The 13,376-nt window shown below is 52.7% G+C and overlaps 1 protein-coding gene across 2 annotated transcripts in view; it reads right to left on the minus strand.

Annotated features, from left to right (window-relative positions):
• Positions 1-557: 557 nt before the first annotated feature.
• CASQ2 (calsequestrin 2) overlaps positions 558-13,376 on the minus strand; it is a 56,861-nt gene continuing 44,042 nt past the window's right edge. Inside the window, exons 9-11 of one of the 2 annotated variants that reach the window (XM_024570440.4) lie at positions 5,670-5,770; positions 3,711-3,785; positions 558-1,898 (exon numbers count right to left, since the gene is read on the minus strand). In XM_024570440.4, coding sequence (XP_024426208.1) covers positions 1,692-1,898; positions 3,711-3,785; positions 5,670-5,770 — 383 coding nt within the window. In that variant the 3' untranslated portion in view covers positions 558-1,691. Of the gene's footprint in view, positions 1,899-3,710; positions 3,786-5,669; positions 5,771-11,958; positions 13,226-13,376 lie in introns of those variants that run through there. The other variant, XM_045203891.3, reaches the window with a different exon arrangement.

Consider the following 13,376-nt stretch of genomic DNA (forward strand, 5'->3'; position numbering starts at 1 on the left):
GCTGGCAATACAAAAAATGAATGAATTCCTTACCTACAGTGTAGTGAAAGGACAGATATGGACAGATGTGTTGCAATTTAAATAAGCACTGTGAATCGGGGCATGCACAAAATGCCATGGCAACCGAGGGGAAGGAGGCTCCTGCAGGTCCCCTAGGCAGTTGGATAGCTGGTGATATCACTCATCCAAACTGGGGCTCCCCTGAGAAGAGGAGGGGAGACTTAGGGGAGAAGGTCATGCTCTCCGGTTTTGTTACATTGTTTGAAGTGCTTATGCAACATCCAAACCAAGACTTCCAGAAGCAGTTGAATGAATAGGTCTAAAGACGTGGAGACCCAGACGTGGTTAGAGACTCAGACGTGGAGGTCATTAGCACACAGGCGACAGCTGATGGGCAGGGATGATACTATCCTGGAAAAATGTTGGAGGGTAAGGATACTATGAAACACTCACATTGAAAGGGAGGCCTGAGGGAGAACAGAAAGGAAAACTGAAGAAACCCAGAGTGGGAGCAAGATCAGAGAAATCAACAGGGGATTTTCAAGACAGTCTTAATATTTCCAAAATATGACTTTAATGAGTTAGTTAGCTAGTATTCCATAAAAGGATTGCCCCATTTTCAAAGAATTTGCAGTGTCTTACTCATGTTAAAAGATTGAGAAAATAAATTAAAACATAATTCACACTGAACGCTAAAACTACGGAGCACAATGTAATTTTCAGAGTTCAGAAGGCACTTGGGGTTTTTTTTTTTCAGTGCCTCAGGGCACCGCTGTGACCTCTGTTTATTGTTGTCCTGGTCAGCTGTGGGAGAGTCCTGGATGAGTGGAGAGTTAGTTGACATGTAGGTAGACCAACCTCTGGACCAACTCCAAACGGGAAGGCAGAGAAGGGGTGTCCAGACCCGAACCCAGGCTAGGAAGCCAGCCGACCCAATCAGGGACACAAACCCCTCCACATACAGAGAACCCTTTCGTTTTTCTGCTCTCCCCACTCCCAGGTGTATAGGCGAGACTTGCCACCCAAAGGGACGTTCAGGAGCAAAGGAAGCTTCTGTCCCCGTCTCCTAACATCTAGAAATGATGATGACGTCTGTGGGCATCAAAGCCTCCCGGCCGCCTCCAAAAGCTCGGGTCTGCGTTCATGAGGTCTGGCCTGCACTTCAAAGAATCAGTGTAATAGAGCCACGAGGAGCTGATGGACACACTTGTTTCCAGGGCTGAGCCTTCCGGGACAGGGCTCCTGACTGAGGTCCCAGGCACGGGGCTATGTGCATCCGCTGTGTGTCTTCCCTGGGCTCTGACGGTAATAAGGTCAGTCCACACTTGCGAGTTAGCCAGCTGTCAGTTCTGTGGCCGTCAGAGTCAAGGGCGACAAGGACACTTGAGCAGAGGCGTTGGGCAGTAGTTCTCCCCGGACTGCCAGATTCTGGCACTACCCTGACTGCTGACGGTCAGACAAGGCACGGGGGCTTCTCCGTGACAGTCAAGGCAGTCAACCTGGGGATAGGTCCCCACTTGTCCCTGCTGAGTGGGGTGACCGGGTTTGGAGAGGCATTTGCTGAGTTGTACCACTCCTGGTGCGGAGCGGCTGGGCAGAGACGCTGGGGAAGGGAGGGAAGGCTGGCTGGGCTGTCCGTATGGAAGTGGCAGCTGTGGTTTCGTTTCCATCAAAGCCAGGTGGAGTCTGGACTACTCATCATCCTCGTCGCTGTCATCAGTGTCCTCCTCATCAGAATTATCATTGTCGTCATCGTCGTCGTCATCTTCATCGTCATCTTCAATGTCATCATCTTCAGTGTTTATCTTCCCAGAAAGCACGTCTTCGATCCAGTCTTCCAGCTCCTCAGCTGTGGGCAGGTCGTCATCATCTGGAATGTCCATCCAGACACTGTCGGCCTGCGGGGACAGGAAGAGTGAGTGAGTGGAGGCAGAACTGGAGGGTTTCAGGGGCTCTGCTGGGTGGGCCCTGTGTTACTCATGCTTCTCAGAATGTGTGCACATTGTTCCATGGGAAGTCCAGGTTGCAGAACGGCCCATGCAGTCTCCCTTGTGTGTGATATCAAAGGATGTGTGTGTGATATGTGCAAAGGCTGGGGGAGCGGAGTAGGTTGGGAGGCGGGGCCATGGGGAGTGAGCAGAGACTGACAGCTCCTGGATCTGCCACCCCTCCCTCCTTAGCGATGCCAGTTCCCCCACCCCCACCCCTTGTTTGTGCCTTGCCGCCCACCCTATAGAGCCCCTCCAGGTCACCAGCACTGCCTTAGCAGGGCCCACTCCCCTCCCAAATCTGCCCGCCCTCCTTGCATGAGGTTGATACTGAGGGGAAGTGCTGGGGGTGGGGAGGGAGCCCAGGAGCAGTGCAGTCCCCAGGGGCATCGCAAGTCAGTATTTTTATGAATGGTAATTGTACTTGCATTGTTTTTTCCCTCTGACTCTATACAAGGTACCCGTATCACAATACATATATTCCATTTTTTAAACAACTTTATTAAGGAAATCCAGTGCTATTCATAAGTTGATACTACTGGTAACATTTGGTTCTTGGTCTTTATTGTTGTAACAATACTGCGCACTGGTTTCAGTGCACAGCATGGGTAGACAGGTCACACTTGACGAAGTGGTCCCCTGGTGTTTGCAGTGCCCACCTGGCACCGCCCACAGTCGCTGCAACATCGTGGACTGTATCCCCTGGGCTGCACTCTGCGGCCCTGGGACTGTTCTGTCTGCCTACTTGTACTCCTTACTTATATGTTCTATTTTATACGTATATGAAATGTCTGGTAGGATAGCCATCGAACTACCACCAACGGCTCCCACAGGGATGAGACCAGGGACGGGGGCAGGGCCGTGCGGGACGCTCTTGCTTTTCACCTTATGTCCTGTTCTGTTGCGAAATGTTTTAATTTGAGCAAATTTTTTAAAGTATCACTATTAATATTATTATTAATATAACAATAGTTTACAAAATACGTAAGCGAAGAATTCCTCGGGTAACTGCACAGCCACCGAGAAGGTGAAGGGACATGGCTAACTGGCCCGTTCACAAGAGGCTCCACCACAGTTACGGCTCTAGGGTCCCCTGTGACTATCCCTTCCTGTCCATTCTTTGCCCTTGTGTCTGCCCCCTTTCTGTGTTGTTATGGTGGAGTTGCCTCAGGTGTCTGGACTGAGGTCTAAAATTCCTCACGTGCGGCCGGTCCACCTCCCCAGCCTTTCCCGCCCTCGGCGCAGTGGTGCCTGGGTGGCGGGGAGAAGCCCACCATCCACATGGCTCTCTCCCTGACTTTCTGGGACCCCTGTCCCCTGTCTGCAGTCCTCGCTGCTGGGTGATGGGCTATCACCACCCATTGTACAATGGCAGCTTCAAACAAGGGTTCCGTCCTGCAAAGAGACCTTGTTTCGGGGCATTGGAAGAAAACACAGGAGAGTTTACTTGGGTGGAAATGTCCAAATACACAGTGAACCAGGCCAGGCTGGCCCCATGAGTGAGGACTTGCGCCTGTGGAAGGGAACCGTGGAGCCATGGTTTGGGACTGCCTCAGAGACGAGGCTGGGGCCACCCTACCAGTTTCCTGAGCTTGGGCAGGGCCCCGGGTCCTGCTCACTGTAGGAGGGACTGGACTTCTTGCCTGACCTCACCACCAGCCTGCATGGTGGAAAATGGGCAGGCTGCGGGGGCCTGAGACAGCTTTCATGGGGCGTACTCACGTCCGTCACATTCACCACCCCAATCTGCGGCTTGAATAGGTCAATCTTGAAAGTCTTTTCCCAATAGGCAACAAGCTGTGGCAACAAAAAATAAAATTAGACCGTGGGTAGAGGGCATTCCCTGCTAAAATCACTTTCTGTGGTGAACCCACCTGCCATCCCATCACAGAAACTAGGCCACCATTGGTTAATGGGCTCCCAAACAGCTGTGGGCACTTAGAAAATTGAAGACTAGCTCCAGCCCTCAAGCCCTTTGAATAAGCCTGGAAAAAAAGGATGTCCTAACACAAACTACGAGGACGTGTAATGTGAAAGCTTCTACAGCTGTAAGGGTGAGTATTACGGAGGTGGGCCAAAGTCCGGCCCCAAATTGCTTGGGGCTCTTTTGTAGTTTATGTGTGGCGGCAGAGACATTTCCCTCCACCCTCCTTTCAATGTGCCACTTAAAAATCCCTTACGTCATGCCTCTCTGCCTCAGGAGGTGGCTGGGCACACAGCGGTGAGCCCTAAGTTGGCATGTAAGTGAGAGTGGGGCTTCTTCATCCTGTCAGGCATGGGTTCTATGGGGACTGATCTCTGACTGGGGCGAGACTAAAGAAGTATGGGCCAGGGGGCTAAAAAGTGGAGGTGTTCAGTGCAGAAAGCCCCCCAAGCACATATGTAGCCTGATGGGGCATGGGGATAGTCAGGAACCTGGAAATCAGAATAGTGTGAAGATTTCTCCTTTGCCAAAGCGAGGCAAACACACAGAACAGTCCAGGGGAACCGCAGACCACTGGCCAGCTTAATAGTCCAGATAAACTAGAACACAGTCAGGCAGCGGTCAAATTTATAACACACCGTGACTTATAAGGCTTTGTTGTGATAGCCCGACATTGACCTCAGATGTCACGGAAGCCTCTGCCTTCGACTCGCTCGGACTGCATACAGGACTGGGTTTCAGGACCCGTGCGATCACGAAAACCCCTCACTTTTGTCTGTTTAATCATAGTTTGACCAGTGGTGACCTGTGTACCAAATGATAATTCCTGGAAGAAGCTGGAGTTACCATTTATAGCCTCATGATAATTAAACTTGTCTTGATTGCCAGCAGTGAGCTCAAGCTCAAGTCTACTGACTGGTAGATAAGTTTGGCCTCACGCAGGCCTGGGCTGGAACATCACATCCACCCCTTACTGCTCTAGCCTCTCCAGCTGTCATTCCTTTCATCTGTAACACAGGGATCGCCACAGTCCCCACTTCCCAGGGCTGTTGACAGGATCAGAAGAGATGACGCATGTAGAGAACTTGCCACAGTTCCAGGCATCCAGTACCGTCTACCGGCTCCACTCGTGATCACCCCCACCAGGCTCGTGCATTGGACAAATGCTGCAATTCTCTTTAAACTAAGCCTAACCAAGCCTCTCTGATCCTTGATCGCCGACGCCAGCGAGAGTTTAAGGCTCTTACACATTGCAGTCCAGTGCTGGACACCACACTAGGACCCGGGGGGACGCCACGAAACAGGCAGGGTCTCTCCCTCCAAGAAACTGCTGCTTCTCTCCATGAAGTTCTTAACTCTATGCAACATGTTCATGTCTGGCTTTCATTACTGAGTAACTCAGGTTGCCTCAGAACTACTGCCTCCTGTCAGAGAATGAAAGAGGCTATAGCAAGTGGGTGGTGATGGATAAGAGCAGCTATGGGTGGGGCTGCTGGCAGCCACCTGAGTGGGCCCCAGAGAGGGACTTCTGGTCTCCAGGGAGTGAGAACAAGAAGTCTAGCCACATCAGGGGCAGTACCAGGCCCCAAGTTCAATGTTGCCCCCATGGCCAAGATCTATGCTGGATAGGGCGGCCACCGGGTTTCTGCAAGTGCCCCTCATATTTCACGTCCTCCTTCGTGTGACAGGCTCTCACACCAACACAAACACGAGGCTGCGAAGGTGACCAAGGATGGGGCCCCGTCTGAGCCACTCACCAGAGGAAAGTCGTCTGGGTCGATCCATACGATGCTCAGGTCAGGGTTGTCGGTGTTGTCCCGGGCAACCTGTTTCAGGATCTCCAGGAACTCGTAGCCATCTGCAGCAGGACCGAGAAGGTTGAGTGACGCCTGCGCTTGCCTGGCTTCCAGCGTGGAGAGCCGAGGCTGCGGTCTTTCCACGGGGTTTCTTAAGCCATCGGGTACGCACCCTCAATTATAGGATTACTCTATAAAATGAGTCAGATGAGAACTCCAGCCACAAAACAGCTCACTCCAAGAAAACAATACAATGTTTGGGTAAAGGATGAGAAGTTCACAGGGAAGTGGCTGATGCCTAAGGCGAGGCCGAGCTCCGATGGCTATCCTGAATGTGACAGTTGACCACCTGGAGTCAGAAAGTTCAGGAACAGAGCAGAGGAACCCGTGCCCCGTCTTCAGAACCAAGTGCTCGGTGCCCTCTCTTGGCACCAATGCTCGGCTATCCCTCCACGTGCCCCATAGCATTTGCTCTAGGGACCGGGAACATTTGGTCTCGACCCCTAGTCTTCTGCAACGTGGAATTGCTAAAACCTTCATACTAAGTGAGCTTCTGATTTGCAGTTTGTTTCATAGTTTCGAGATAGTAAATGGGGTGTCCCGCCCTCCCTCCTTCCGAGTGTGCTCTGCCCTCACCCTATTTTGTCGGCAGTGTTCCTCACCCCCAGGGGAGGGATGATTCATAAGGAAAGTAGAGACAAGCCTTGTGAGTTTCAAGAACACTGCTTTTCTTTCTTTCTTTCTTTCTTTCTTTCTTTCTTTCTTTCTTTCTTTCTTTCTTTCTTTCTTTCTTTTTGGCTCTAAAAGTTTAAATCTTGAAGGACTGGGAATGACATAAAATTTATGCCATAAACAAACATTCTTCCCAAATGTTTAGCAAGAGAAAGCTTACACTAAACCCTCAGCAAAACTCCCTCCCTGGCTCCCAACTAGAAACAGAGTTTAGATTCAGGAAAGTCCCTGAGAATAAGCTCGGTGCCTGTGTGCACGTCTGTACACGTCCGTGTGCATGAATGCAGGCCCATGAGATCCCAGGTGCCCACACACAGCAATGATAGCATGTCAGGGAACCCTAGAATATAGGATGCCCATGCTCTGTTCTAGGATGAAACTAAGGAGCAGGGAAAGACCCAGAAGCTCTTAGAGAACCTCCGTGCGGAAACACCAGGGCAGGAGGCCCACTGTCTTTTCTGTGCTTCTGAGGATCACAGACGACGGTGACAGGCCACACAGATCCAGGGACAGGATGGAGGGAACCACGGGTGGCTGGGGAACAAAGCTAGAGGCCAGACCGAATGACAGACTTCTCTGCAGATGCCACTGTGACTTGGTGATGATGACAGTGACTGACCAGATATGTACACTTTACCTGTCTGTGCCTGGGAACCAGCGAGATCCCGGACCCCTAGGGAGGGTGGGCAGGGGTGGGGGCGTGGTTAATTGTCAGGCCCAGTTTTTGTCACCCTGTGGTGACATTCAGGTTCAGCTCTAGACTATAAAGTTATGGTTCTTCAGCAGCTGAATCTGTGGCCTGAAATGCACACCTTCTTTACGAGCCACTCACCAGCTGCCTAGGAATTCAGTATGGCCACTGCCTTTTCTTTGTAAAGGTTGTCTTCTTTTGGGGGGGGGGGTGCAGCCAGTCTGAGCCCCTCTCTGCAGCCTCTGTTTAACAAGCCTCTCCTCTCTCCAGACCCCCCAGCCTTTGTTTGGCTGGTCCAGGCCTCCTGGTAAAGGTTTTTCTCAGCACTTGCTCATTTCCTAATACATTCCAGGCAAAATGCACACTGTTCTTAGCAGCACTGAGTGGGTGTAGTGGCTTCAAGGTGGTTAATTCACAAGAGTCGGACTGGGCCCCCTTAGGCCGTGTTACCTGGAAAGCACAGCTCCTGCTAGTGGAGAAGAGGATCGTTATAGCTTTCAGCCCTTCCTGCAGAGATGAGGGTGGCCTGGGTGTCCTTTCCGTCTATGACAGAGACGCGAGGTCCATGGGGTCATGTGCTTTAGAGTTGATTATCTACCACTCTGGGGACTGGGGTGGAGGTGGGGCCGGGGGTTCTCCCTCCTGCGGCCTGCAGGTGTGGCTGAGAAGGCCAAGAGAGTGCCACTGGCTGCCACCATGCGGACACGATGGGTCCCACTCTTCTGGACATGTTGCTCTGTCTCAGGTCAGGGAATACGGTGCCACCTGGGTCGCCTGTGGATTTATGGATCAGAATACAGAGGCCACAAGGGGGGGTTCCTCCAAAACACTTTCAGTGACTACTGTCGCCAGCTGAGGAGAAAGGGATGATGATGATAAAGGAGGTGACGTTGACAGTAGTCTGGAAGGCGAGAATCGAGGTTAAAAGTGACCTTGACAAATCAGAAATTCACAAAGAGGAGGAAATTCAAACGCAGACCCACATTCCAGTTGAAAGCACACCTGAGGTGCAAAAGGCCCCTGGGAAGGACAGGGAGGAGCTGGGGAGGCGCATACGTTGCTGAGGAGAAGCTCACTATCAGAACTAACGCTGAACACACGCAGGACCGCGCCGCAGTTTTCTGTCGGAAAAATCCCAGAATGGAGGGATTAATCATTAAAAAAAAATGCTACATACAAGAACTTTCCTATTTTGCATTCTAGAGGTTTGGGGATTTCAAGATTGAAGGAATAATAATTGGTTTCTGCAAGAAAAATCAAGTGGGTTGGAGTTTTTACATAAACAAGAGAAGGCAAAGTTGGGGCTTAGGGCTATTTTTAAGAATGCAAATGGTTTGGGGTCCACAGAGAAGCATGGAAATCTCAAAAAAAACAAAAAAAACAAAAAACCCAAACATGCAAAGAGTAAATTAACAAATGAGGTTGCCATTACAGCCAGAGAGGCTTCATCCAGAACCAAGGACACCCCTTTGGCCTTCAGGATGATGAGTCCTGTGATGAGCATAGTCCTTCTGCATCCACGGAAACGCTGGGGGACAGAACAGAGCCTGTGCTTCAGGGAGGGAGCCCAGCATGAGGCTCAGACACTCGGTCGCTCGGGTTGAACGACCTCGATTGGAGTACAGGTTCTGCCATTGAGAGTGTGACTTAGGGCAAGTTATCTCATCAGTATATGGGGGTGATGATAATAATGGCAACTAATGATGGTTGTGAGTTCAATGAGTTAGTGTCTCTAAGGCACTGAGACGGTGCCTGGCACACAGTTAGTTTTAGCCATTATTTTAAAGTGATCCGACCATTCACCTGTTCATTCGGTAAGTTCGTGTTCAGTGAACAAGGGGTGGGTCACATACGCTCTTGGCCCGTACAGGAGAGAAGGCATGCTCACAGGAAGTCACACCACGAGAGAACGACAGGGGCAGCTCCTTCTGCCCCTCTGTTTCTGATTCTGCGACTAAAGGTTCCTGCGGTGGCTGTACCGGCCAGCGTGTCTACAAGACCGTGCCTCGTGTGGGTTAGGGCACGGGCTAATTCATTTGTTTTAAAGTTGTTAAACTGTCCAGTCTGTTATTTTAGGAGTATTTACTGAGCACTTACTGGGTACTTTTGCATTTAATCTTCGCATTCAGTCCTGATGCCAGTTAGGAGGACGTTATTATTTCCATCTTGAAGAGGGTGGAATTGAGATGACAGGGAAGGTGTGTGACTTGCCCAGTGTCATGTGCCAGCAGGCAGCAGAGGCAGGATTCTGACTCAGGTCCGTAGTCTGCACGTTGTCTAGAGCCCTTTCCACCATCAGCTTCCCCCTGGGGTCTGGGAACTCCTAGCAAAGCTCTGCCCTCTTCCTTCCTCCAGCTGGTGCTTGAGCGGCTTGAGGGGGTAAAAGTGTCAGGCCGGGGGGCTGGGGGCAGGATCAAGGGCCGGGCCCTGAGGAGACAGCCAGGGGTACACCATGGGGCTGGTGGGGGCTCTGCCTTCCCCTGGAGCAGCCGGACTGTCCCTTCCCCTCCTCCTGACCTGTGGCTGAGTCCCATGCTCACACAGCCACAGCCCGTTTGGCTGGTCCACTCAGCAATGTCCCTGAGTGAGCCTGGAGACTCAGAGACGGACCTAAATAAAGAAGAGTGGGGGCTGTGACTCCTTCCTGCCACACGGCCTGTGCCCTGAGGTCCCACGACCCGGGCAGAGGGCTCCTATTGAGCCAGGTTTCCCACGGCAAGCTCAAGGCCTTGGGAATCACATCTTTGTGGAGGGGAACCCGGCGACTATGCTCTCCTCCTTCCCAGGCAGAGAGGGGCTGGTGGGAACGAGACTGCACCAGGCCCCAGGGACCAGTTGCAGGCCAGTCACAGCCACGTCAGGAGCCAGGGCTCCATTTGGCAGAGATATGGGGGTCTGAGACCAAGCAATAGCCCAGGAGTAATGCCCGCCCTGAACCTGTCCTTGTGACCCTGTGCTTGGGCATCTGGCCATGCTCACCACAAAGGACCCTCCCTGATGCCGCATCACATGGTTATGGGACTCAGGGTCTTGCTCCTGGATAGACACCTAGACTTAGGGAGTCAGGCTGTTAGGGAGGGGCCCGCTGTTGCTCATGTGGCAGGTGACCCAGGTAAGCAGGTAGGGGCGGGCTTCACACAGCTTGGAGAATGTGTCTGGTGTTTGGTGACCTTGCCCGGGGATCTTCACCTCTCTGGGACTATTTCCTCTCTGGATGGAGAAAACAGCTGCCCCCTTACCTGGGGGCTCCTTGGTAACACGGTGCTGTTGTTCTCATGCGGGACACTGCAGATTAGACTGTACAGGTTTTCTGTCTTCTTTCTTTCCCTCTCTGCTCCATCAACCTTACATTCATATTTAGGTTTTCTTTTTCACTACTTTTATCCTCCATCAATGGGAAGAATTCATTTTGTCATCAGGAAGGTATATTCTGAGTGTACTCAAAATATCCCGCCCAGGGCCAGGTGCTGGGACACAACGGTGGATCAGGGCAGGTGACCATCCTCTGGCCAGAGCCCACTCAGTGAGTGTGGGATTCTCAAAAAGCAGCATCGTGATCCCTGAACCTGGGCGCTTTGGGGAGCCTCTCGAGGACATGGTCAGGAGGTCCCCTGACATGGCAGAGTCATCCAGTCACCTGGCAGAAATGGGGGACATTGTGTGGGCTCTACAGCCCTGAGATGGCACTTAAGACATCTGGACACCCTCAGCTCCCTACCACAGCCCTCCGCTCTGCTGTCGGTCCTGGTCCACGGGGAGACGGTGAAATGGTAAGGTTTCCGTGATGGAGAGGAGCAGAAGGTGGTGCTTACAGAGCTGGGGCTTGGGGCTGGACTGCCCGGGTTTGAATCCCAGCTGCACCCCTTTCTAGCCACATGACCTGGGGAGGTTATCTGACTCCTGTCTGTGCCAGGGGAAGATGATCGTGACGGTTCCTACCGCAATGGGTCCTTGGGAACATTACACGTACCAACCTTTGCCAAGCGCTTAGAACACCGTTTAGCACCGAGCAGAAACCAAAGGTTAGCTTTGATAAACCACATTTGAATTTGGGGGCTCAAATAAGCAGTCAGCTTTCCTATTTGAGATGATTGGTCTCCAAACCACCTGACACGCACCCAAGGCGGTTGCCGCTTGGTTGGAACGGGGCTCGGAGAGGACCATCAGGGCCTGTCACCAGTTGTCCCACTGGCGCCGACAGCAGCCTGTCCTGCCTTCCAGCTTGTTAGCGCTAACACTCCCGGCACCCTGGGAGGGGACCCATCAGCACGCGCTCATGTAGAAATGCCACTTTGCAAACCTTTCATGTGTTATGAAGATGTCAGCCTGCTGCTGACTCCTCTGGGGGTGGGAGAGGAGAGACGTCCGTTTGCAAACCCGTCAGACAGCAGCTCAGGCGTCATTCTGGGCACTGCAGCTGAGGGGAGACTCTGGAGGAGGAAGCGGGGCAGCAGGCAGGGCCCCGGGCAGGAGCCCACAGCTTCATGCGCCCCCCCCTCAGCCAGGCCTGTCCTCCGCAGGCAGTGGGGAGGAGAGCTCGCTGCAGGAAGGCCCATAGCCCCAGGGCCTGCAGGGCAGACCTGTCTACAGGCCTTGAACACAACCCTCTGCTGGGAAAGCTGGAACGCCGGGGGAAGGGGGAGTCCTTGGAGGACCCAGGTCCCTCGGATGACGTTTGTTGTTGCTGCTGTATAAGCACAGATTCCAAGTCTGGGGACATCAGTGGGCAAGGGGAAGTTGGACTTTTGTTCATAATTAGGCTCTCTTCTCACTTCCCTCTTTCTTCTGCCCACTCTCTCCCTCCCCCTCCCCAAGCAGGTTGCAGCAGTGTCTAGCCTGAAGCAGGCTCAGGCAGAGGGGGGCAGGCAGTGTGGTCTGGTGGCCGGGATCCAGAGGAGCTGCCAAGAAATCCAAGCTTGTGTGTCTGCTCGGCCTCTAACCGTGTGATCTTGAGTGTGCCGCTGAACTTCTCTGGGTCTCTCTGGTGTTGGAGGTGGGCAGGGGGCAGTGAAGGATGGCAGAGAGGAAGGCAGGCGGGCTGACTGACACTTGGATGACATCAGGGGTATTAACTCCAAGGGGTGGACAAGCCTGCATCAGAGCCTTGTGGGTACCGGTGTGGCTGGGAAGCCAGATAGTCCTCAGCCTAATTCCGGTTCTGCTGCATCCCAACCAGTCCACCACTCCGGCCTCAGCTCGCTCTGGTGCAAAATGGGAATGAAACCAGCACCTCCCACATGAGGTTGTCATGTCACGTAAGCACACAGTAAGTGATCATCATTGTCTTCCTCATCACCATGCATATGTCACAGAGCGGCTTTAGGGACCCACGAGATGGTCTCCGGGGGGCTCACGACACACTTCCTCACGACTGGCCGCTCTTTGGGGAGGACAGCCGCATTGCTACTCTTGCTACTGAACCTTCCTTTGGAGAGTGGGCAGGGGTTTGGTTGGAGCAACTGGCCATGTGTCCCTTTGTAGCAAGAGCAAAGGTAGAGGGGGACCTGCCGTCTGGGCAGGAATAAAATGCCCTGTCCACAGCCAGGCCTCCCCACCGCAGGTCACACATCAATGACCTGTGAGTAATGACTGACTTGCCACGGAGTCAGGGAAGCCTGGCAGAAAAGCCTTTCCCTTTCTCAGCCCTGAGCAGGCCAGGCCCTCCCTCCATGAAAAAAGATGCTTTGAGCCCCTCCCTCCTCCCTCCCCCACCAAGCACCTTTCTTCCAGCTTCCCAGTAACAAGCCCTAGCTTGGGAAAAGGCTCGGCTTTGGGCCCAGGGATATTTGTGCAGGGAGGAGGTGGAAATAGTTTCAGGAGCTTGATTCATTAGCGGGCAATCTCGGTCAAACAGGTTCCTGCAACTTCTCCGAGGCCTCTTTGTTCCATTGTTCCCAAGAGCCAGACAGGCCTCCCCACAGCCTGGAAGGGGGCTGGTGGGGCGGGAGGAAAGCCCCCTGGAGTCTGGCCAGCAGGCGGTGGCATCTCTGTTCACGCACCAAGGATCCGATTCTGTTTGATTGTAGCTTCTCAACCTGGGGCACCGGGCCTCCTTTGCTGTTTTCTCCTCCAGGGGCAGAGGCGTGGCCAGAATCTGTGGAAGGAAGCCGGAACCATGCTGGCTCTTTTTTTTTTTTTTTTTTCCTGGACAAGGACTAGATATCTTTGAAGAGTTTTTCCAACTGGAAACTGGAAAACTGGATGCAGAATCTGGAATATCAATGGACATTCAAAAATTCTAATAA

This window comes from Desmodus rotundus, chromosome 12 (genome assembly GCF_022682495.2).
Source record: "Desmodus rotundus isolate HL8 chromosome 12, HLdesRot8A.1, whole genome shotgun sequence".
Classification (NCBI taxonomy): domain Eukaryota; kingdom Metazoa; phylum Chordata; class Mammalia; order Chiroptera; family Phyllostomidae; genus Desmodus; species Desmodus rotundus.